This window comes from Tetranychus urticae, chromosome 3 (assembly GCF_039701765.1).
Source record: "Tetranychus urticae isolate SD_2017Ah chromosome 3, NJAU_TeUrti_SD_1.0, whole genome shotgun sequence".
Taxonomy (NCBI): Eukaryota; Metazoa; Arthropoda; class Arachnida; order Trombidiformes; family Tetranychidae; genus Tetranychus; species Tetranychus urticae.
In genome coordinates, this window is record NC_142960.1 from 6,901,185 (window position 1) to 6,927,943 (window position 26,759).

The following is a 26,759-nucleotide window of genomic DNA, read 5'->3' on the forward strand; positions in this document are numbered from 1 at the left end:
TGTTGAGAAAAGATAACGAAGTGAACTAAGCAAACGTCATTTAACACCAAGCAAGCATTTTGGACACACAAATGCACTTTGAATGAAACCAGTTTATCAGACTCGTGCGCATTCAGATAAACTCCACCTTTCAAGAGCCTTTTGCCAACCCAAAAGTGAAAAAAAAACTGATCACAAGCAGCTCAACTTTGAAGCAGACAAGTTAGTCAAAGTGAAAGTCAGCCGTGTTTTCAGATCGTCTTTTAGTTCAGTGTATTTTCAAGAAAATTTCAAGTGATTTTTGTTTTTTTTTCTCGTCTTCTTCTTCTCCTTCTCATCTTAATCATCTTCTCCTTCGTTGTTGTTGTTGTGTAAAATGGACATTTTCCAGTGAATTTTGTTGTTGTAAAAATATTCTAGTGTCAATTTAAGCATGAGTTCTCATCACCACAGTTATTCAGCAATCCGTTCATCTTACCCAGGAACTCAATCAGCCCATGAAGCCTTTGCTCAAGCACAGGCTCCAATTGGAGATTATCCTTTTCCACCAATGAACAATTCTTATACACATCACACTGGACACTCTTATATGAACTCGTATCCATCCAACATCACCTCATTTCCAGCCTGTCCAACACCTCCAAGAGACGGTAAGTTTTTTTACCTTTGACCAAAAAAACCAAAAAAAACGCTAAACATCTGGAAATGAGCAAAAGTTAAAAAACAGTTTTCTTCTTTTCTCTTTCTTTCCAAATATTCACCTTTTCATTTCAACTTTACCCTGTTTTTTCTCTCTCTCTTTCCCATGTTGTAAAAACTCCAATGGACTATTGTGTGTTATGTGCATCATCACAGAGAAACCAACATTGGAGGAAATATCTCGTGTAAATGGTAAAAATAAAAAAAACCGGAAACCTCGTACAATTTATTCAAGTATTCAACTTCAACAGCTTAACAGACGATTTCAAAGGACACAGTATTTAGCTTTACCCGAAAGAGCTGAGTTAGCAGCATCACTAGGATTGACTCAAACACAGGTAAGCAAAGATACCATTTATCTAACACTGAAACCGAAGATGAAACAGTCATGAAACATCAAATTAAAACGAAAGAAAAGAAGAAAGTAAAGAGACAAAAAATGATGCCAAAACATCCATTGATCAGTCTAGAACAGATGAAAATGATAAAACAATTTTTTGACTAAACTCACTTTTTTTTTCTTTGAATGAAAAATTCTAACATGATATCTGACTGTTCATGTTGAAGGCCAAATGAATAACCAATTTGCAAGCAACAAAAAAGTCTAATAAGAAATGGTTAGAAGAAGAGAACGAAATAAATGAATAAGAAAAGGAGAAAAGAGAAAAATAAATGAAATAATAACAATTTTCATGATTGAGTGAGAAAAGGTATTCCGTGATTATGTTCAGAATGAAAGATGAAGAGAAAAAAAAAGAAAACAAAATTGTTGGTGAATTTGTTGATAACCAATATATATATAAATATATATATATATTTATATTAAATGTATGTTAATACAGCCAAAAATGCTGATTAACTTATAACCTGTAAGAGATGAATGAAGCTTTGCGTGTTTACCTGTTATGGGCCAATCCATTGTTATCTTGTTTCGCCTTCGCCTTTACCTTTCGTCATCAACAAGGAAAAGATTCTTACCTTGTCCACCGTAACTTCATCATCATCATCATCTTTTGTCTGACCATCAGAAGGGAATCTTTTCTTCTTCTTTTTTCTTCTTCTTTTCGCTTCATTCTTTATGCCATTCACAATTTGATATATTTCATACTCAGGTATTTTCCATCACGCAATATCCAAATATTTTTTTCTTACCTTTCCTAATCTTGTTGATGTTTACATGTCCACTTTAAATTATCGTTAAGAACCGAAGAAAAGAAAACGAATTATGAATAAAGAAAAAAAAAGTGTTCAAAAGGCAACAGATAAGGTAATAAACTTGAAAAGGCAATGAATTTAAATTGTCCAAATTGTTGGCCGAAAAAAGAAATTGGTCAAAATTTCATTTTTTTCAACATTCATTTCATGATGCTACTGGTCATCATCCAATATTGAAATGTTTTCACTTTTCTTTTTTTCTTCTTTTTCTTCTTCTTTTCTTCCATCATCTTAGTGTTAACATTTTCTTCCTTAAGGTTATCTTTTTTACCTTCTCATCTTACCTTTTCTTTCCACTTTTCATTTACCTTTTCAATCAACATTTACCTTTGTAAAATGTAACGCAACAGAAAAGATCACTTTTCTTTTTGTTTACTTCTCTCCGTTTTCCTCCTTTTCACACATTTTTCATTCATTTTTGGCGCTCTTTTAAACACTTAACCAACTTCAATTGATTACAATCATTAGTTGATCGGACAATTAACCACAATTACATGGTCATCAAGTTCATTGAAACAATCAATTTACCTTTTTTTACCTTTCACTCAGTTGTGACTATTTTCAACTTCCATTAAAATGTATCATTACCAATTGAATATCATCATTAAAATCATGACCTTACATTTTGTCACATAAAGGTCAACATTTTTGGTTTTAACTTTTGTAAACTTTTGTGCAAAAATGGTTCAAACCAGGAAACACAAAAGTGTTTAAAAAAGTTTTTCATTTTTTCTTCTTCTTCTTGTGAAGACTTGAGTTTCCGATTGTAAATGTTCAGGTACGAACGGAAGATATTAGAACCCTTTTTTTCGCCGACTTCAACTCTTCGATTGAAAAGTTTGATAAAAAGCGTTGTGACAATTTCGCAGTTGAACAACCTTTAGCCAACTCTCTCTTCTTACCTTTCACCTAACTTACCTTAAAAATTTGATAAAATATTTTTCTCTCTTTTTCTTTGCATCCTGTCCTTTCTCATCTAACTACAATTTTTTCAACTTCATCTTGCTTCATCAACGAACTAAATTTTTTCTTCTCTCTCTCTCTCTTCTTTATCCACTTCGTTATTAGCAGCTTATCCTTTTTCATAACAGCTTACCTGATCAAAGTAGCCCAATAATATTTTTGGTTGAAAACTTTTTGAAGCGTGAAATTTGGTTCCAATATTGTGTTCACTTGTATTAGTTTGTTGATAAGTTTCCTTAAATCATTACCTTACTCATTCATTCAGCACACTTGAGTCTCTTCGTTCTTCCTTTCTCTCTCTCTCTCTTCTCTCTCTTTTCTTTCTGATTCTTTTTTTCTTCTTCTTCACCCAGTACACAGTCGACTGAATTTCCAGTTTACTTCAATATCGTGAGCACGATCAATACCTGTAAAAATTCTGACGAAAAAGAGAGAAGAAGAAAAAGAAGAAGAAGGATGTTTGTTTCCAGTAATTTTGCACTTTTTCCCCTTTTCTACCTTTACGCGAGCAACCAAATAAACAATCGCACAATAACACACAAAATGTGCACACAAACAGTCAGACTTGTTTTGTGTGAGCAACACGAAAAATCAATATCTAAAAATAAAGTCGAACAGAACAGCAAAAAAAAAAGTTCGAGTAAAGAGAAGCACATTACTCTTTCTTGACTTTCATTTCCCTTATCGCGCCATTTACAAGTTGAAACCAAAAAACCAAAAAAAAAACTTTACTTCCTTCAAAGAAGCAAAGCAAAACCCAACTCAACTGCCTTTCCCTCAACCTAAAGGTTAGTCTAGTCAGGTTGAGCTGAGCCTCACCATCGGCCTCTTCATGTGAACAACTAGACCTCGACACAGTTGAACATGCAACACTAAATCAACTTGTCTACTTGGCTTGTTACACTCTTTTGACTTTTTTTCATTTTTCATCTTTTCTTTTTCTTTCATTTTCAGTAAACTTTTTCTACTTGAAACTTGACTAACTTTTTTTTGTACATTTTTACTTTTGCTATTACGTTGACTAATTATGATTATTGCATCAGTTGATTTTGTATGCACGAATCTCTTGTCAAGCTTGACGTTTATTAATGCAAATACTGTACAATGCAAAGAAAGGGGAAAAATTTCGTTCTCATCATCATTATCTTCATCATCTTGAAGCTAGCAAAAAAAGTGCAAAAGACGATATTATGCATTCTTTCCTTGCCACCTGTTTACTATTAATATAAACAATCAATGAAATATGCGTGTAATCTACCTGTTGACATATCGATAGTGACACGTAATGATCAGCAAAGTTTTTGGGCAAATATTTACTTTTGCCTTTGCAAAAATGCAAAACCAAACAGCTTTCCATTTTATCCAACTTGACCAGTTTTATCATGAAAAACATGAACTGGGAAATGAACAGCAAATTCACATGAACTTAAAAAAAGGGATAAAAATGATTCGATTGAAGCAAAGCAAAAAGCGAAAGTTGATTGTAATTGTTGAGAATTGGTTGAAAGAACAGAATTTTTTTTTGTCAACTTTTTTTCTCAACATTTTTGATATTTATTTTTATCAATTTATTTACTTTTTCCTACCTGTTACCTGTTAATGAGAGACTCGAAACAAAAAGTTGAAAGTGATATCATCATGTTGATACAGTAAACACACTCAAGATGAAAAGCAGCGGCAAGAGCATCAAAAAAGGTTGAAAAAAATGAAGAAGTTGAAGCGTTCCAAAGTGCTTGTAGTTGATCAGTAAATCGGAAAAAGTAACTCAACTTTTTTGTGATTCACTTTTATTTATTTACCTTTTTTTCAAGTGATTTTTTCCTCACTTAACTGGCTTCAGAATTTACAGAATCTTTACTTTGTTTCATTAACCGGCCAACATGTTTATTTGTTTTTATTGTAAAGTAAAAGCTGTTCAATTGGTGAACAAGTAAACGGCAAGTGAGGAAGAAGGTAAAAAAATGGGAAAACAAAATGTATCACAATCATCATGCATGAAATAATCTCAGATGATTGAAATTGATTGAAGAGAGAAAAGAGAGAGAAAAAGAAAGAGACATTTTCTCATTGAATCTCAACACTTCCGTGAACACTTTTCTCACCTTTTTTTGTGTTACCTTCTTTGTCAACCCTTTCTCGAATAATATTCAAGATTCAGATTCAATATGAAAAGTGTTATCCGAAAGCAACTTGATGAAAGTAATGGTTAAAAAGAAAAATAAAGTTAATCCTTTTTTCTGTTCTTAAGATCACTTTTTTCTTAGAAGATGACCTGATTTGCGTCTTTCTCCTTTTACCCCTTTAACAAGGTAAGGTAAAGGAAAGGCTTGAAAACTCAATGTTATTATCACACACAAGTTAAAAGTCAATTACTATTATTTTCCAAGAAGAAGAAAATTCTGCCAAATTTTGCTCAGTTTCTCGCTTTTTGGCTCTCTTTCTCTTTTAAAGTGCAACCAATACACAACCAAAATTCATGATGACCAAAATTTTCTTGGAATTTACATCTTTGTTCGCAATTTCACTTTCTTACCTTTTCTTGAAAAGCAAACGGCAGCTGAAAAGTAGGACAAATCGCCAAGAGAACCATTTAGCCAAGGTTAAATACTAGATTGAATAACTTAATATTCAACTGAAAAATGAAATATTCACTAACATCAGACGGACTTAATTATCGATTGCTACCCATAGAGTTGCTATTATATTAACCACTAATCAGCAAGAAAACCTTAAAACACTTAAAAAGAACGAAACTTTTATCGAAAGTCAACTTGCTTTTTTTACAGCCTTTCGCAGGTTTGACAAGAAAGCAAATTTAATGCAAAATAAATCGATGATCAACTTTGACTTGTGATTAAAACTCTGGTTAGCGCTAGTCGTTGGTGTGAACCCTAAAAAAGCTTGAGCTCATTAGCAATAATCCAATTTATCAAGATGAAGAGGTCAACTTTGATCATCAAGTGTTGACCTTTTGTCATCGAGAATATTTTTTACCAAATCATTTCATTGTTACACTAATAATGCAAAGTAACCCGATAATGTTTAAGCCGCTTTGGAGCAACAGTTAGCCGGTCGCTCAGCCTCTTGAGCCTGAGAAAGTGAAGTGTAAAAAAAATGCAAAATTTTTTGCTTCACCAAGTATTAACATTTTGTTGTGCAAAAATGAAACTTTGATTAACATTGTAGGTGGAAATGAGCCATCAATCAGAATCGATAAAAACGAGTGTAAAATTTTGTACTTTCACCTTTTTCCATTCCTTTTTCACCAAGAACAAATCGAGCAACAAAGAAAGGAAGAAAAACAACAAAAACTAAACAAAGAAAAAACGAAAAACTCTGTAATCGTTATTCTGATTATATTCATATTCATCGCATTTTCTCCTCCTTTTTCATCATCACCATCTCCTCCTTCATTTGCCTACCTTTTTTTACCTTCTTTACCATTCTTGTTAACCTGGGACTTGAACCAGCTGATGAGATTCACGAGTGAGTTAATTCAATGAAGAAAAAAGGAAAACACAGAAAAAAGTTTTTTTTGTTGCAAATATCAACAAGAAAAGAAAGAAAAGGGGAAAAAAGTTTATTCTGGTTTAGGGTAGGAGGTTACCTGTTTAACATGTTATGCTCTTTTCATATTTCATTGATGAATTCACAAACAAACAGAATGCCAAAAAAAGCTCAAGATTGAAGGTGATAATGAATGTGAAGCAGAAAAAGAGAAACACTGAATGGATAAAAAGATGTAATATTTCAATGTGTTTTTGTTGCAAGAAAATGATGAATTTTTGTCTCTTTTTGTTGATCATTACCTTGTTAAGAGACAATCAAAAGGTAAATATTTCTGTGATGATAGCTGATTCAACAATAATTACCGCTTCAAGGTTCACCAGAAAATCTGTACAACTGTTCAAGTGAACCTTTTCAACCTTTGCTAGTTTGTTAAACTTGAAATCATATGCAAGGTAAACAACAACAATATTGTTCCAATCAGGTCAAGTAAACTGTTCAACCCGTTCACCTTAACCTGTTTCTCTGGACAACTTATCAACATTTTTTTTCTCTCTCTCTCATTCAAATACAATTGAACAATATTCATCTTCAAAATTCAATTTTTTGCTTCAAATGTTGATCAAATTTCAATTAGTTAATCAACTTTTTGTTTCCACTTTGAGGTAATTGAGAAAAGTAGAGAAATGCAAAAATTTCAATTTCTCATCCTTCTTCAACTTTTCAACCTTTTCCACTCTCGACCAAAATGCATCATTAACTAATCAAAAATGTGTGCTGACCATCATGTATAATTTAGAGTTACACTGATTTACTGATCATTTGCTGTCAATTTGAATGTTTCAACATAATTACATCTTCATTTAGTCTTCAACTTTCATTGAGAAAAATTGAAAATAAGATTCTTGTTTCATTCATTGATTCCTGAAACTGTCAAAACAAACATTGATGAACAATTTTTTTCTATCAAAATAGATATTGATATTTTGTTCATTGATATTAAGTTGTGATAAAACCCACATTGATAGTAATGAGGTAAATAATGAAATATCATTATTGAAAAGAGAATTTCTCATTTTTCTTGTTTTCCATTTTTTCAGCATGTAAACTTTTCTCATACCTGTGAACCGGTTTCAAGTAATTTTCACGTGATATCATTTTATCATCAAAAATATGAATGATAAGAGCAACAATTTCACATCCCTTTCTGATCACCTTCATCATTTTCATTTGCAACTGATTGATGAGTAGAGAAGAGAAAAAAAGAGAAAATCGTTTTTTTGTTACATTTGTTCAGGTGAATGAAAAATTGACATGAAAAATGTTCAAGTGCGACGCAAACGGAAAGATGGATGATGGCGAGTAAAGCAAATTAATTTTAAGAGATGATAATGGATGACAAAAGTGGAAAGGAAATGAATGAAGTTTTGATACGTGAGAGAGTCATTGATATAAATATGAAACAAAAAGTGGATTCTTTGCGGATAAACTTGTTTAAGAATATAATTGCGCTCGGTTTACAAGGTTAGCGTTCATGTCCAATTCTTGGCCTTTTCCAATGTTATCGTTTCCCCTTTTCTGCTGGCTTACATGAAGCTTTAACATTTAATCTTTTTCTCCAACTTACAGTGATCTTTATTAACAAAAAGATTAACAAACCATGTCGTCATTAAATGACTCTCTTCATCATCTTTACTCGTTCTGTGAAAGCGCGGGAGAAGCGATGAGCTCAGGTAGTCTGATTGCTAACCTCACGTTCCCATGTTACTCTTGGTTCAACATAGAAAAGATGATGTCTTCTTCTTTCTTTTCTTCTTGTTCATCTTCTTTTTGTTTTGCTACTTCACTTTGTTTTTTTTGTTATCTTTCAATCTTCTTCCTTCATCTTTCCTGTCTTACCTAGGGAACCGTTGAGGCCAGTTTAGTTTTAAGTTGACGGAGCGTTGAATCATTTCCTTAAACGTGATTAACAAGCAAAGAGAGAGAGAGAGAGAGAGAAGAGAAAAAAAATAAATGCTAAAAAAATGAAATAAAAGTTGATACTGAAAAGTCCCTTAAGAAGTGCAAAATGCATAATGAGACAAAAATGTTTCTGTTCAACGGGTTTGCTGAAAATGATATGTTTCAATGTAAATGAACAGTGAATGTACAAAAAAAGAGTTTCAAGGAAAGGGTTGTTAGGTGGTGCAGGGTGAGATGTATAGGTATGAGTGATTGAATGTTGAGTGATGAGTTGAAGATGAAAGATGCTATAGATGAATAAATGAGATGAGATAAGAATGATGAGGATCATGATGCTTCTGTGGGCGTCCATGAAACTGTCAAGAGATTTGCAATATAACATTGGCATGCTTTTTATGCTTCTTTTTTTTCTTGTTGTTACATTAAACACAATGAGAGGAGAAGGATGAGGATGCTGTGATGCTGCGATGTATTATGTTTCTGTCTGTGGAGGGAAAAAGAGGCAAAGAAGGTTGAACGTGAATCTTTACAGGAAAAAGTAGGCGTGATGGGATGCTGATGATGAGGATAATGTTGATGATGAGGATGAAACTATGGGAAAAAAGAGACGAAAAAGGAAAAGACATTCTCAATGTAACACACATTTGCCTGCCTCTTTTAAGAGGTTTTACCTCTTTTTACTCAAACTTTTTTTTCTCCTCTTCTTCTTCTTCTTCCCTCTTTTTCTCATCTTATCAGTTCTTGATGAGTTACTGATGATAATGATGATGAGAGTTGATGGTGAGTTAATAGTGAGAGATGAGAAATGGAGATTCAAGGGAGGAAGATGAGAGATGAGGAGGAAAGTGATGCTACTGGATAAAAAGAGTAAAGATGAATGAGCCTTTAAAAAAGGTCAATATGTTTGGGTGTTTAACTGAAATAATACATTAACCAGGTTAAACACTTAACACTTGATTCCGGTGTTTGACCTTCATTCAACCAAATCCATTCACTTTTGACCCAAACCATTATTCATTATCAAAACATGAGCCAATCAATCGGCTCAATTCATCTCTTTGCAAAATTTAATCAACTTTGCTCATCACTGAACCTCGTCTTTTTGCCACCCACAACATCAACACAATTTGAAACCATCTTTTGGTCACTTTAATGGATTGCTGGGAACGAAACAAAAAAAATGTTACTTCAAGTTCAGGGGAAGAAGAAAAAGGTTTTTTCTCTCTTTTCCATCCAAATTTCCCAACAAAATTTTTCATCTTTTTTTGTCTTCATCTCAACTTCAAGGAAAAGACCTTCGCTGAAGATGAAGAGAGAAAGAAGATAACTTGATTCAAGAAAAATGTCAAACTTTTTTTTTCTCTCAACTATGCAAACCTTCAATTACCTTGGAGTTGAAAAACGAATCAAGAAAGGTTAGAAGAGAGAGAGAGAAAAAAATTTCATCTCAAGAGCTGAATTTGAAACCAGCGCCATCAACACCTTTTGTGATTCACATTGTTGTTGACCTCAAACTGTTTACATCGACATCAACTTCCGCAGCAAGAGTTTAGAGAAGAGAATAAAAAATGGTCAAAAAGTTGCTCTGGTCACTCATGATTCCCCCCAATTCTGCAACTGTTGCAATTGTTGGTGTCGACCATTGAATAACCCCATTCATCATGCTATCAACTCACCCAATTGTTGAGTCCAGATATCAAACTGATGCTGACCATCATTAACCCTCACCATTACCTGGACAAGATTCCCTTTAAACCTTTACCTGAATACTTGTTAACTCCTTTGAGACTGTTAATCTCATCATCTAAATAAGACTTGACAAAAGAAGTTGGTAAAAAAAGAAGAAAAAAAAATTATTTCTCTTAAGCTTCTTTCCAACTCTGTCATTATCATTTTTAACCTCTTCATTTTCATCATCAACTCCATCAACTACATCATCAACATGAGCTCATCTTTGCCCAAAGGCAGTTGTTCATAGACTTGACCAGCAGCCTTCAAAAACCTTTAACCTGTTCACCAAAAGACAGTAAATCAGATAAGAATTGAATGGCAACTGTTTTGTTGTTTAGTTTTCCTTTATTTTTGTTTAACCTCTTCAAACATTTATCCACCATTTTACAGTCATTAGAGAGGAAACCACTTTTCTCTCTGTTTACCTTTTTTTCACAGGTAAATAGAGGTAACAATATATATATATATTAACATTATTAGACGCACGTTTTTCTTGTTTATATTTCATTACTTTTCACACTCGGCCAACAACAGTAAATCATTAACTTTGATTGATTGAATATGAATGTTGTTCAATCGCTTTCATTTTGAGCAATCAAAATGTTTCTTTGGTTTTTGAGGTAAACTTTTTTTTTCTCAATTTTTTCGTCTTTTCGTCGCAAAAACTTTTCTCCAACCTTTTTACCCACCAACCTGTTCGTCATCGTGTCTGCTCAAGCCTTTGCTGCTGCTGTTGTAGCGGTAGTTTTGGTGTGTTGACCGTGCCAACAAGAGTATGATGATGATGATGATGATGCACTTATGCAAATCTCTCAACTGAAAAGATTAAACCATCAGATAGTAACAGTACCTGTTGAGGTGTGTGTGTGTGTGTTGCTTGCAGGGTGTGAGGCTATAAAGAGTCAAAAAAAGACTCTTGATGTGCTTATGATTATTGTTGATTGCGTGTTTACCTCCTCTTCATCATCATCAACAACAAGACCATCTTGAAAGTTAAATTTAGTTTCCCTCAACAGAGTAAAAAAATGCGCACCGAAACGGCAAAAGAGGAAAGAAAAAAGAGAAAAGAATAAGAAGAAGAGAAAAAAAATAACCATATAACCTTTTAATATATATAATTGTTGTTCCAATTTTTTGGCGCTTTTCTTTTTCTCTCTACCTTCATTGTCAATCAACATCGAAAACACACACTGGTATTGCAAACATGAAAGGTATGAAAAATAGTAAAAACGTAAAACACCAAATAATAGATAGCAATAGATACAAGGGAACACAAAAAATGTAAACAAAGTTTTTGTGGATAAATAATTGCAAGTTTGGAGAAAAAAAGTAAACCAGAGAAAAAAATGTTTCAAAAAACAGCACTTAATGGTAAAGGTGTAAGAGTTACCTTGAGAGAGTAACGATGACAACCATGAATTTTTGTGTTTCTCTCTTTACTAGTTGTCTTGTTTTTACTGGCCAAATATTACAGTTTTAATACGTGTGCATTTGATGTGACTGTTGACTGTATCGAGCTGGTTGACCAGTAAAAGGTGAACCTAAACGTTGACCCAGTTAGGTTGATGTTTAGTCTAGCAAAGCAGAGGGAAAACGTGAAGCCATGAAGCTCAATTTTTGTGCTGTTTTTTTTTCTTCTTCTTTATAGCGAGAAAAATACTTTAACTATGGAGGTTAGTGAAGAGCTGAAAAATGATGATGAGAAGAGAGAGGAAGAAGAAGAAGAAGAAGAAAAGAGAGGAAAAAAAGTTACCATTACAACGTCTTGACTGGGTTAAATTATAGCTTAAGCAACTTATAACAGGTAATTGAAGGCAATCGAGTTTCCACTAACTTCGAAGTCCTGCTTGATGAAAGCCTTCAAAAAAGTCAAGGAAGATGATGAAGAGCGAAAGATAGAGAGAGAGAGAGAATAATGATGATGAAGCTGCAAGATGGGTCTTTATTTTCAATTTTTTTCCTTCTCTTTCAAAGTCTGAAGATTATCTTTCTCTCATCATTTTTCATCTTTTTGTTTGCAACATTCGGTTCATCACTGGGATTGAAAAATCAGTGTCTATGTCCAATTGAACTTTGAAATTTTGTCCAAATTCGAGGTGCAAAGTTTCCTTAATTTGTCCAAAAATTTCAACCCTTTCAACTCAAAGTGTTGACATTTCTCACCAGCTTAAGACCATCTCTTTTTTTGTGGGTAAAAATGTTCATCTTATCAAGATCATTTTGTATCTGCAATAAATCAGATGTTACCTGTGAAACTTGACAAGGCTTAATGTCATCAACTTAATCATTTTAACAAAAAAAAGAGATTAGCCAAAAGACTGGTTTCCTTTAATTTACTTGATAATGTTGTCCTGAGAAATGCACATTTTTACCTGGGAAGAAGTAGAAGAAGAAGAAACAAAAAGGTAAAAAAAGGAAAACAAGTTCTATTTTTGCATGTTAATGTTCGTGCCCACCAAAGGTTAATAAGGCCAAGTTTGGGTCAAAACAAGTAAAGAAGAAGAAAGTACGACTTATCTTTGCAGAGAAAGAAAAAGCTTGTCACAAAAACCCTTTACTGTAATACAATAACCTTTTTGTGTCTCTATTGCTCTTGCTATAGTGTTTACCTTGCAATTGCATTACTATAACCCTTCACCTTTTCAATATATTTTTTTTTTGTTTAAACCTGCCAACAACTTTGAGCCTCTTCTAACTCCACTTCATCTACTTGAATTACTTGCTGTAATCGTCAATCAAAATATTAACAACGAACTCCCGTTGAGACTGGCTTACCACAAAAGTAAACAAAATTAACACTCATCTTCTCACTAATATGAGTAGCTAACATAAGGGTGATTTGTTTAGCTTGTCCAATAGAAGGAAGAAGAAGAAGAAGAAAAGGAAGAAAAGAAAAGAAAAGAAGATAATGAAAGATGATGATGATAATGCTTTTAGCTAATACCTATCAGTATTTCATCTTAGTGGTGATCCTTTAATCAAGACTCCCTGTGATGATGTTGATGATATTATTAGCTACTCAAAACTGCAAGGTAAAAATGTTGAAACTGGTAAAGATACAGGCAAAAAAAGCAGAGAGAGTGAGAGTCAAAGAGTAAATGTTGAAAAAGAATGCAAAAAAATAGGTAAAAAAGAGCAACTTTTGTCTCAAAATGATATAAATTAACTGTTAGTCTTGTTTGTTTGTTTGCTCTTCTTTTCATACCTGTATTGCGTTCAACACAATTTGTCATCAACTTGAATTAACCAGTATAAATGAATGATAACAATTTAATTGACTTTGCCTTTTGTTGGGAAAATGTTAACAATGGCACCATTTTAGGTTTAATTATGGTTTAACTGTGGGCTTAACTTTACCGGCAACTGTGGCTTCTTAACAAAACAACTTTTTATCCTTTCAATTGGATTAACGGTTTTAACAAAGTTTTGTAAGAGAAACATTTCTTTTTTGTTCAGAACATTTGATTCGGCAAAAAAAAAACAAGGCCGATTTACTTTACTGGTATTACATGTCACTTAGGTTAATCTCATGGTTGAAAGCCAATTTTCCCAGGCACACGAGTTAGTCAAAGTTGAAAGCCGTTTAAGGCTTATCTTTAATCAACGGATTATTTTGCATTATTTTTATAACAAGTTTGTGTCGAGACAAGTGTTATCTTGATTATGATACAATGGTTCAACATTTTTTGATTTGATTTGAAATGGCTCATTTCAAATGTTGTGCAACATTTCATGTTGATCAATTGCTCATGATCATGTTCATGAGGTTAAACTGGGCTTTGTTGGTTTACAAAAACATTTTTACCTCAATCTTTATTTAACCTAACCTAACCAAACCTAACCTAAGTATAAGAAAAGGTAGACTTTTGTCTCAATCTTAATCTGAAATCTGTTCAATGGCAAACAAAACTTGTTATCATGAAATCTTAAGTAAGTTATAATATTTACTCTATTGGTTAAACATGATTGATTGATGATGATATTGATCATTGATTATTGATTCTTATCAATTTACTTTACTATCCGTGACATTAAATGATACGCTCATCATCACCTTTTCCATCCTCATCCCAGCCATTGTACCATGTTCAAACCTTGGCCAACATCATCACCTATAACAAGGAAAAAAAATGATTCATGAAGAGAAGAAAAAAGAAGAGAAAAAAGCTCGAAATCAGAAAAAGTGAATTAAACATCAACAGGGCGTGAGATTAACTATTCAATTCTAAATTTCCTCTGTGGTTATATTGACCAGGGTGATGGGAATGAGAAAAGGTAAGAGAGAGACAAAGTGAGATGCGATTAATTTTCATACAATGAACACCTCCCACACTCCCTTTTGATTGACTTTTTGTCAACATTTTTGCAACTTTAGGGTGGTTTATGAGATTTAATATATTTATTATAATATTAACCCATAAACTGGCCAAAGGGAGGAAGAAGAGGCTTGAAATGAAAACGTGGAAGAGAAAAGCTCAGGAAAGAAGATAAAATGATGATGATGATGGTGATAATCATCATATTGTCCTCATCATTATTTTCATTATTACTTTTATAATTCAAGTTAACAACCCATAAAATGTATAATAATATTAACTTTCCTTTTTTACTCTTTTTTTCACTTAACTACAAACCATTTATCAAATAATCTGTAAGTTGAATCAAATGAATAGAGTTTAAGCCAAAAAAGCAACAAAAAAGGAGTCAAAAGGTTCTTCTTTTTTTATATCATCATTTATCGATCTCTGTCTGAGTCTGGAAAAAATGAGTTTCACAAAATGATAACTTTATCATTTCATTAGAACCAAAGATTTATCTCAATTCAAGTTTGCTCACCAACTTGCAGCTGATAAATCATTACAGGAAATTGATGCAATGATAACATCGATTATCATTGATTCAATCTTGATGAACCTTTCACTTGAAGGGTTAACATAACGGAACCTAACCTTTGAACTATTGGACGAAAAGTTGAAAAACTAAATTTCCAATGAAAAAGGATTGTTAATTAACTGACAAGGTTCATTGGTTGAATGGACAATGTTGATTGAATGCTGATAATGATTCAATTGCCATTGTTTGGTGAAAATTGAGATTAATTTATGCATTTGATCGATAAACACTGAATTATCAGGAGAGATTATCCTTGAAGGAATAAGAAGTAAAAAGAAGAAAATTAAATGAAAAATATTAGCAAGGTAAAGAGAAGAAAGAAAAGGGAAAAAGAAGAAAGTGAATAACAAAAATCATGACTCTTAGCCTGGAGTCTGAATAAATTCCCATAGAAAAATGAAGACAAAAGGAGGTGCTAGGGTCAACCTTGACAACAAATAAGAATGCAAGATGTAACAAAGAAGAAGAAGAAGAAGAAGAAGAAAGAAGGAAAAAGAAGATAAAAAAGAGAGAAACATCTTTGAATGGAAAGAGAGTGTTGCTAAGGCCGCCGAGAGTGAAACATGCAAACCTTATTCGCGTCTTCGCTGTATACCAAATATACAAACAGACTTCATCTCCTCCTATTTCTTGATCATCTTTTTTTCCTTGCTTTGCAATTCTCAACTATTCTTATATCTTCTTCCATTCCTCTCTTTCATCATTTTTTTTCATCATCATCTTGAAGCATTTCTCTTATATCCGCCTTTTTTCTTCTCTTTTTGCTTCTTTTTTTTAAGAAAAAAAATATATATATAAATACACTGCAAATCTCCTCCTCTCTTCTTCTCAGTCCTTCATTTTGTGCTTGTTCGTCATCATTCTATCATCCTCCTTCTCTCATCCATTGTTTGCATCCTTTCATTTGTTTCCTTCTTTTATACTCAACAATTATTGATATTTTTCTTTACATCATCATGACAGCATTTGAATTTGACCCTTTTTCCCTTGCAACGAATTTCGCAAAATCCGGAAATTCAATCAAAAATTGGTTGAAATCGTTAACAGTTGAAGATGAAGCAAAAATGTCCAATTTTTGGCTCAATTCAGTTTGCTTCAGATTCAATGATAAACAAGTGCAACAATTTCCATGATGAATATTTAACAGATGAAACAATTGCCTTTTACACTCCTTGATCAAGCAAGATAACATTAGCTTAAAGCTGACCATAAGTTACCAAACCTTATTCACCTTGATTTAGATTTAATAATTGCTGGAAAATGTTGAAAAGGCAAAAATAATGAGAAGCAAAGAAAATGCATTTTACCTTAAAACACAAAGTTCCAGGTAACCTTACCTTGTTGGAAAAGAAGAAAAAATATTTTCTCTTTTTGCAACCTTAAATGTTTCGACTGTGAACACAATTTATCATGAAATTGTTATCTGATCAACAAATTCAGATGAAACTTGATAACTTTATCTGTTGCTGAATCGTCTCTAAACTCCTTTACAAATGGCTTAAAGGTTTGTAATGAAAAGGTAAAGAAATTGGAAAATGAATGAAGAAAAAACATTTATGAATGAAAATGGAAACAGTTAGGTTTTAGAGTAAATTCAGTGAACTTTGATTGATGCAATGAAAATGTTTGATTAAATAAGTAATGATGATGTTGTAGGAATGATTGAAATGAGTGAAAAAATGATCAAAAGTGAAAGGTCAGAAAAGGATGGCGAAAAGGTTTGAATGAAGTTGGAGCAAAAAAATAACTCTAAAGAGTAAAGAGATTGAAGGAAGGAAAAAGTTTGTAATAGTAAAAGTAGAAGCCCAAATAACATTGAAAAGTATTCTCATTGATGAATACTCTAAGTGTATTTGTCTATGTATAACCATCATCATCATCATCATCATTATCATCTTCCTCTTCTCCTTTTGCTGTCTTTTATGCTTCTTCAACAATCTGTAATTATAGTGAAGGCTTCTTCTCCAACAAAAAATCTGGTTCTTAATGGTTTTTTCACGGGTGGAGGGTTCCAAGGAAAATAGAGAAATATCCATCATCATCATCATTGACTCTTCCTCATCTCTGAAAATATTATATCAAAAAATAATGATAATGAAAAAAGACAGAAAATCACTTTTTTGTTGCTCTACTTGAATCACTGGAATTGAGTGGAATGAAGAAAAAAAAGTAAAGACAAAGTTTAAATCCAAAAGGACAATATGACTTTTGCCTCCTCCTTATCATCACGTGATGATATTATCATGAAAAGCCTATATGTTGCCTGGGAATCGCGAGGAAAATTGAAAATGAAAATTCAATTTTCAAAGGTTCTCATGTTCAATAAAAGCTTGAACTTTTTGATGCTCAAGACTTTGTTGAAGTTTAGAAAATGTTTCTAAGTTTTCCAGCACTTCTTATGAATCTGTTCATTTGAAGAAATTCAGATTTTTCAATGAAATTGATTCAAAAAAATGTTGATTAAACAAGCCTTTCAAAGTCAAGTGTCTTTGAAATGAAATTAGATTGAATGGTTTGAAAATTTGAGTTTAAATTTTGCCAGTTTTTTGGTTCCACTTTGAAAGATTTCATGATTTATTTGAATTTAAATTATTAGCAAAATAATGAATAAATTTCATGCGTGAAGAGCCAATTGGAAAGAGAAACAAATATTGATAAAAAAACATTCAAAACCATGTTTCAATAGATTAAGATTAGGTTAGATAAGGTTAGATTAGGTTGGGTTAGATTAATCCTGAAATTGAGTTTGGATTGAAACCAATGAAGGCCAGAAAGCAGGTCAATAGCCACTTTCTTTAACAATCAAGATAATCATCTTTTGTTAACTTAAAAGTAGGAAATTAACCGAGTTGAACTGTCAAGGTACTAGTTAATCAAACAAATTGTATTGCTTTCTAATAGCTCTGAGGTAACTTGATTGCAGCGTAAAGTTAAAGTTAAAGGTTCAAGCCTTGCTCGTAACTACTTTATTCATCATCAAAGGCAAATAAAATCTCAAGTTTTCAAGTAAATTGATGAAACTTCAAGTATTGAATCGATAATAAACATCCTTGATGTTCACCACAACTCAGATTCAATTAAAAAATTGAATCCCTTCTCTCAAAATAAGAATCATAAAAATGAAATCAATTTCAAAATATAATCGATTGACAAGATCGAAGCTCTTATCAATAAAGTCAACTTGAAAAGTTACCAGTCAAGTCGAAGTTCCAATACAGAATTTCCTACAGAATTATCTTAATGCACAACATGAATCTCGATATCAATTTGTACTAATTAAAAATCGAAGTGACTTCAAGCATCAAACTCATCTTGCAACTGTTAACAAGGTGGTTCTGTTAACCTTTCATCGTAAACAGATTAATTATCAATATCGAAAGTGCAAGTAGCCAAGAGGGAGGAGAGCTACCTACAGGGTAATTCACAGTTTTAAGAATAGCAAAGATGAAAGATGATCATGATGATGATCACCAAAGAAAGTAAACAAGATCAGCCCAAGTTTAACACCTTAACAGGGTTTTGTTTCCTATTTATAATGTTAACTACTTTTTCATTTTTTAATTATATAAATGATGAGTTTACACAGCGATAATTAAAGAGCAATAGCAACATCTAATCATACTGATAGTAATTTCATTAATAATGGCGAAGCTGAACCAACAAAAAAAACAATGAATAATTAATGAAAGAACCCAAAAAATGGTTGATTAAAAAGATGAAGCTTTTCTTATAACATTAACACTTCAATTACACGTGTAATTTGATAAATCAATTAATAGTCGCTTTTTTTCTGGGTTTACCTTTTTTCCACCTTTTCCAGTTGAAAGAATCATTAGGATTAAATGAATGAGTGAAACTTAACGATCAACTAATTGTGCGATTGAATGATTGATTAGTAATAAATAAATAAATATGTAAAGCAAACAACATTTGATTGTTGGAAAAAGGTAGAGTCAAGAAAATGATGAAAAGATGAATCAATGAAAAGGTAACAACAATAACAAGAGTTTACACTTATACTATTTTTGCATCACCATCATTATCATCACAACTTTACTGAACGTTTTCAATGTATAAATGACTATGAAAGTTAATGTTGATTGAAATGATTTAATATCTTTCTTTGCTCTTGTCATGGGTTTACCTTTCTCACTCATTCAGTGATTCATTTATTCTCATTTCAACTGATAATTGATTAATATTTACATAAGCAGTAATTAGTTTCATTTTTCACTCTCTCTCTTCAATTATCAAGTTAAATGGTCAAGTCTCACCGCATGAGGTTTTCACAAAATTTTGTTTTCTTTAAAAGATCCAAGCTCTGAAGATAATGACGAGTGAAATGTTTCAACTGAAAAATCATGCATCAAGAGCTAATCATTTTTCAACAATTGAAGACCAATGGGTCAATGAAAATGTTTAAAGATTAACAGTTAAATGATACAAGAGACTAACCATGGTAACCAATAATTGTTGTCCATCAATGAACATTTCAATAACAGAGATGAATATTGCTGTTGGATATTGACAGCTGTTTTATTTCACAAAATTAACAGTGTAAACAATGTTGGCCAAAATATTGACCAAAAGACAGCAAAATTGACCTTCATTATTCAATTCATCAATTGGTCGAAACTGAAATCTAGTTTAGTGTTTATGAGATCCGGATGAGGGTCTGCCCTTATTCATTCCTAACCTAACATAACCTAACCTCATAAGTCAACTTTTTGACTTCATTAGTCAACTTTGCCAACATCATTGGTTCATTTTGTATTGTTACAAAAAGTTGAACCTTTGATCAGTTAGTAGATTTGATTAGTTTGAAATTATTTTTTCTCATTGTTAGTCATTGGATTACTTTGCATCATTTTCACACCAAAGTCAGTGGTTGATTTGATTTGATGGACGTTGTAAGGTGATTCAAGGGTTGGTCTAGTTGAACTGCTCATCGTTAGGAAACATGAACAGTTGCAATCTTGCTTTTGAATCTAGTTTTGAAGTTGAGACTGTCATTGCTTTTAATCTTTTCTTGGTTTGGTCAACATGAATCCAATGGGTTAACCAATGTTAACCACACCTTAGAGAGGGAAAAGTCAGAACCAAGTTTGAACGGGAACGCGTCAAATTACAGGTCATAATCTTGGAATAATTTTCTTCATGTTTTTTTTCTTATTCATTCCAACAACTCGTATCCGGCTTCAATCTGAATAAATGTGCATCTTTATTCCCTCCCATTTTATATTATATAAATATTTCCCTCTTTTTTCTTCTTTTTCATTTCTTCTCCTGTTTTCTTCTTCTTCTTCATGTTCATCTTCCCTCACCTTAATCTTGTTTTACTTTCTTACCTTTTCCCTTGCAAGTTAATTTGCATCAAAAGTTTTCACTCTTAAACAAAAAGTTGCTGCAATGTCAACTTTTTGTTGAACAATTCAAACTTTTCCATAACCAGTTAGATCTTATGTTGCGATTTGTAAGAGGAAAAAGTTGGTCGAAAAAAAGAGAAACGAAATTAATTTTGAAAAAGTTTTCACCTTTCTTTGTCAATCACATTCCATGCTTAAGGTAATCTTTTTCATCATCATGTTGAGCGAGTCAGACACGCAAAAAAAAGTGTACAAAATTTCCTTGAATAATTTGAGAAAAAGCAAAACTTTTTTTTCTTCTTCTTTCCTTTCTTTACCATTTTCTTGACCAACAACAATTGGTAAAAGTTGCATTGACCAAAAGTCCAATTGCAACTAGTTGAACAACTACCTTGATCATGGTGATGATGAAAATAGTAAAGGTAAAAAGAGATAAAAGCCAATGAAAAATGTCAATTACTTTAGTTAATTTGGTAAGCAATGAAAATAAGAAAAATGGAAACAAAAAATGGTTCGATTAACTGTTCTTTTGCCTCATTTTTTTCATCATTTTTGAGTTAAAAAAACATTCAAAAGAAATGAAGAAAAGAAGGAAAAGGATAACAAAGAAGAGAACAATTGAAACAATATTTTCTTCTTTCGTGTCTTTCCAATCAAAGAAGAAGAAGAAGAAAAAAAAGCTAAGAATAAGATGGAGAAATACTTTTCATCCTCATCTTCATCACACACACAAAAGGATAATCATCTTTGAGCCAATTTTCATTGAAAAAAAGCAGAAACAGACAAAATTGAATCTGAAAATGTTGAACAAGAAAAAAAAGGAAAATGTTGTTCCGTTGAATTGGCCAAAGTAAATTTCACGATTCACATAACAAGACAAACACGCGATGCTCTCTTCATCATCATTCTTGTCATCTTCAGCCTATTCAGAAGCAAGATGCAAAGATGACTAGAAAAGACAACTTTTCTTCTTCTTCTTCTCAAATCGTCAGTCAAAGTCCGAAAATAATTTTTCTCATTTTGTTGTGTGTTGCCGTTCAAGACAAATCAAGATTAATAACAATGATGGACAACATGATAAAGATGATCAACAAGATCAACTACAGGATGAAGAGATGCAATTTTCTCTCTCATTTGTTTACTTCCCTTATCATCATCATCATCTTCTTCTTCTTTATCCACCTTCAATTCACTTTCCTTCATTTGCCTTTTTTGTGTCTCTTCAACTTGCAGTAAAAAACTTGTTTCAACGTTTCTTTCAACTTCATGAAAATTCTGATTCTTTTCTGGATTCATACTTTTTTTCCTTCTTTTTTCTTCTTCTCATCTTCTTCTTGAGGTTACCTTTTTTTTCATTATAGGTTTGGATTTATCCTTATTCAGTATAGTGCCTTAGTATATAGGTTAACTTATTTCTTGCAAAGTCAAACTTTTTTTTTCTTCTTCTTGCATTTCTTTCGTTGTGAGAAGCAGAGTGAAACAAGATGAATGATATTGAGTGAGCAAACGATTCTGAATAAGATGATAAAGATGAGAGGATGGGAGGGAGGAAAGGAGAATGTACAATTGAAGAGCAAAAATGGCCTCAACAGACCGGTGTTTCAGTTCAGATTTGCAGGTTTTCAGGAAAAAAAAGCAGAATGTGGTTTAAATGCGTTTGCCATCCTCATCATTTTCATCATTCTTCATCTTTTTCTTTCTTCTTCTTCTTCTTCTTCTTCTGCTTGCTTTTATTCATTTACCCTTAGGTTAGACTCTTCTTTTGACTCGCACTGAGAGAGGGAGTTTTTTGTTGTTTCATCTTGATGATGATGATGATAAAAAGATGAATGGCAAAGGTAAAAATTATCAACATTAAAAATTCTGTGGATATCATGTTTGCCTCTTTTGGTTTTCTGTTTTTGTTGATGTTTTACTTTTTTCTTACTTGTTTTACGTCGTAACGTTAAACATCTTTTTCTTTCATCTTTACCTTTTTCACTGACTTTTGGCACATTGGCTCATGAAATGCTTTTGAATAATAATTTTGTTTCCCTTTGCGCTTCTCATCTTCATGTTTTCCCTGTTAAACACTTTACAATTTAAACTTTGTCACTTTGGGTTTTCTCGTTGTTGGTCAAGAGTAAAAAGTTACTCAAAGTTTTGTTATCCTTTTTTCATGATGATGAAAGTAAACATAAAACAAGCAGACACCATAAAAAATAGAATATTCAGAGAGAAAAAAAGAGCTTTGATTATTTTTGCCATTCAATAATCACGATTCCCTTAGCATTGACTTGATAGTGTCAAGTCGATGGATAGTTCGTTGACGAAACACGGAAAAGGAGGCGAAAAGTTGTGGCGAACAAATATGAACAGTTATTTTACTTTGAAAAAGAAAATCAATTTTGTTCAAGTTTATCATTTTCAGTGCATCAACCATCAAGAATTTTGTCAGAATTTTATCATGAAAATTCCCAAGTATATTGGCGAAATTTGATCATCATTTTATCTTTTACTTTTCTCTTTTTTTTAAAACACTTTTTATATTTTTATTGGTTGTCTGTTTGATTGATATTTTATGTTTCCTTTCTCTCTTCTCTGTCTACCTTTTTCTGATCTGCATCATGATCATTCTCATCATCATCATGAATAACTTTGGTGTGTCCAGGTTAAAATTTGGTTCCAAAATAGACGATCAAAATTCAAAAAGATGAACAAATCTCAAATAGATCCCAACAACCTTGGAAGATTACCTGGTCCGGTCAACAATACAAGTGGCTCTGGTGATGGTGGCACTGGTTCAGGTGATCTCATTGGACTGGGCAACATGACTGGTGGCAACATGGGTCCAGGTTCGGGTTGTGGTTCACTGATACCTCCACCTGCACCAATGGGCAACACTTGCATGTCCCAAGCATCTTCCAGTGCAACAAGTCCAACCTCACCCTGTGAGATGCAAGACTCGGGTCATACACCACCCAACATGGGGCATGCATCGCCTTTGATGGGACACTCGACTGGTGATCATTCAGAGTATAAACACTGTGCAACACCTTCAACCAATAAACCAAATATAAACATGTTGCCTCTAACTCACACCGAGCCAAAGGCAAACCTTAACTTTAACAGCAACAGCAACACTCACCCTTCACCCTCACAATCAACCAGTCCACCTCTGTCCAACTGGAACATGGGTCAACATGTGATTCCCAAGCAAGAGCCGCTCACACCGCTTACCCACAACAATTACATGTCCCAATATGCCTGGTATCCTAGCCATGATCAATCCATAAACTCTCAACTTTTAACATAACATGACAATTGAAAGGAACTTCAACCTCATCTTCATCAATCCTTTTTTTGTGTTTATTTGAACAAACTTATAATTTTGTTCTTTTCTTTTCTATTCCATCACAATATTAACATTATTATCATTATTATAATTATTATTATCAAATTATCATACATGAAATGTAAACTCATCATCAACACCTTGTCATTCATTCATCTTTAGCAATATTTCCATCCACATTACGAATGAGAAAAAGTTTTGAGGAAAAAAAGTTTTTTTTTCTCTTCTGATTTTCCATTGGAAAATATTCTCTCCCCTTTCATCATGAAAATGCTGTCTCAATCTGTAACTTTTTTTGTCTACATTTGTCTTCATCTAAAAAACATTGAAAAGTGTTCAAGTTTCACAGTTTCATATTCAAAAATTCAAAACGAATCAATAAAATGTTTATGATACAAAAAAGGTCCAAATCTGAAGTTCTGTTTCATTTCAATTGGTTATCGACAATATGTGAAAATGACGAGAAAAAACCCAAAAATTTTGACAAAGTTTATCGAATTGTAAAGTTTGCATTTTTTCTTAAATAAAATGTCAAATCATGAGTTGAGAGTTGATCAGATTTTGATCAGTTCATAACCTTGAAGTGAGAATAAAAAACAATGCACTTTTTCCTTGCTTTCTGTTCTTTATCATGAGCAACACTGACCATGGTCAGAACTGCAGATGAAGAAAAGGAGAAGAAAAAAAGGCTGGAAAAGTGAGATTCAAAAGAATTATGATGACCAGAAGTAACCTTCAGAGTATAGATCTGAGAATCTTTAGTTCATTTCATGACTTCTTTTTTATAGATAATTCTGACCATTTTTTGTAAACTTTTTTCCTTATTCTGCAATTCATTTTCAATAGATTTTTACATTTTTTGCAAACTTTTTTTCCACCAAAACTTGTTATAAGATGCAAAATCCAAATTCATTTTTTGCTATGAAATTGAGTTCCATTTTGCACAATTAATGTCACTTTTCAATCGCTTAATTTACCTTTCACTTTACCCTTTTGACCTGCAAATATTGGTTAAAGTTGAATGGTGAAAAAATTTAAAAAATTGAAGCCTGAAAAGTCGAATTTCTTACTAAAAAAAAGATTAAATTTTTATCGCAATTGTGTTAAAGTATGAAAGCATTAAAGTAGTTGAAGTATTAAGAAAGTGAAAAGTTTCAAGATTTTAAAAAACAAAGTTTTTCGATCAAAAGAGTCATGAAAAAATGAGTTGAAAAATGGGCAAAGTTTCATTTTCAGTACTTTAGCACTTTGAAACGTTTTCTAATCAAAATTTCATTATTTTCTGATTTTCTTTCATGATTGTAGGTTAAAATATGGCTACAAAATAAACGTTCAAAAAACAAGAAAATGCAAAAAGCTCAGGAAGCTGTGAATGGAGGTGGACAAGTGAATGGTTCACAAGGTGTTGCCTGTGGTACTGGTGGTGGTCGACGAGGTCGAGGAGGTAATCAAGGTCAAGGGCAGAATCAATCGCAGCAACAACAGCAAGCACAACAACAGGCCCAACATCAGCAGCAACAGCAGCAGCAACAACAACATCAACAACAACAACACCAACAGCACCAACAACAACAGCAACAAGCTCAAGTCCAACAAACTCTTTCAAATCAACAGCAATCACTTGATACTCAACCAGGAGTTGGTCTATCCTCGGGTTCACCTTTCATCAAAGGTGAAGGTTACATTCCTCAACATTCCCCTGAGGTACCAAGTGAAAGCCATACACCATTACATTCATCACTTGGTCCAAATCCGGGTTCCAATGGTGTCAACTCAAATGGCCCTGGTGCACCTGTTAATAGTATCGGTAATGCAAACCTAGGAAACTCCCTTGTATCCTCGATAGTCTCCTCTTCATCTTCTTCTTCCTCTTCCTCAACAGCCTCTGGTCCTGTTCTTACTCGTTCCCCGGTTCTTCCGGTTTACTCTGAATCACCACTTAACTCATCACAAACGATTGCTCGAAGTTCACCTGGAACCATTCATTCACCTTCCCACACTCCCAACCAATGGTCCTCAATGGGTCAGATAACACCAAAACAAGAGATCGGTCTTGGCCTGGGTTCCTCATCGTCCTCCTCATCGTCAACCTCTTCCTCTTCTGTGGGTGGAGGCAGTGCACTAGGTAACACTGGACATCCTCCTTATCCACCTCCACATCCATCAATGTACAGCAATAGTTACGTCAGCCCTTACAGTTGGTACCATCATGACCCTCAATCCATCAACCCTCAACTTTATTAACTTCACCAACATAAATCGCCGATAAAAAAAGAAAAGCGCAACAAACGCAAGACAAAAAAAACGATTCATTCATTTCAACAAATTCAATTAACACAAAAATCATCTTTCATTTAACTGATCAATCAACAGCATAACTTTATTATACAAAAAAAGACGATACAAAAAAAACACAAAAAATTAAATAATTGTAGGTTTTAATGTTGTCAAGTTAAATGCATTAAAGTTTAATTAATCATTAAATGATAAACCAATCATCATGTCTGTTCAAAATAAATGTTCATTTCAAATCAATTTACTCGTACTTTCAATCATCACTCAAACGCGAGTTGAAAACTCTAACAAAACGCAACGAAAAGTTTACAAAAAGCGAAAATTCAAAAACTTAAAAAACTGGAAAATTTCCCATCGAATTACTTTTTCAAGTGAAAAATTTGAAATGCAAAATCGCGCAAATTGAATAAACTGTATCTATTTAGTCAACTTAGTTTCAACTGATTCAAACTCGGCAACAATGTTAATTAAGTTGTTAGTAAATTAATTATTCAAAGTCTATTTAGAAAGTAAATGTTGAAAGGTTGAGTGAAACAAAACAAATTAGCATAATTTATTCATAGACTTGATGTAACCCAAAGTTTTGATTAAACTTGAATCTATTTTAAAAACTTATTGAAGATAGTTTGTCAAAGACTTCAAAAAGCCTTCAAAGACTTTCAAAATCAAGGCTGGGTTTTGAACAAAAAAAAATCTTGATCGCAAACATAATGATGATGAACAATATGAACATTTAAATATCATCAATAACGATGATTGGAGTAAAGTGAAGAGCAAAAGACACCAAAATAAATGAATCTATACACAGATAAATG

The 26,759-nt window shown here is 32.7% G+C and overlaps 1 protein-coding gene across 3 annotated transcripts; it reads left to right on the top strand.

Annotated features, from left to right (window-relative positions):
- Positions 1-183: 183 nt before the first annotated feature.
- LOC107367074 (uncharacterized) lies at positions 184-26,184 on the top strand. Of its 3 annotated transcripts, XM_015934744.3 has the most exons (4): positions 184-629; positions 835-1,016; positions 24,955-25,456; positions 25,532-26,184. In XM_015934744.3, the coding sequence occupies exons 1-4, from the start codon at positions 413-415 to the stop codon at positions 25,891-25,893; spliced, it is 1,263 nt and encodes a 420-aa protein (XP_015790230.1). In that variant the 5' UTR covers positions 184-412; the 3' UTR covers positions 25,894-26,184. The 3 variants fall into 3 exon arrangements, with proteins under 3 accessions (XP_015790230.1, XP_015790229.1, XP_015790231.1); XM_015934743.3 differs by having other exon boundaries at positions 24,955-26,184; XM_015934745.3 differs by lacking the exons at positions 24,955-25,456; positions 25,532-26,184 and adding an exon at positions 22,966-24,051.
- The last annotated feature ends 575 nt before the right edge of the window (positions 26,185-26,759 follow it).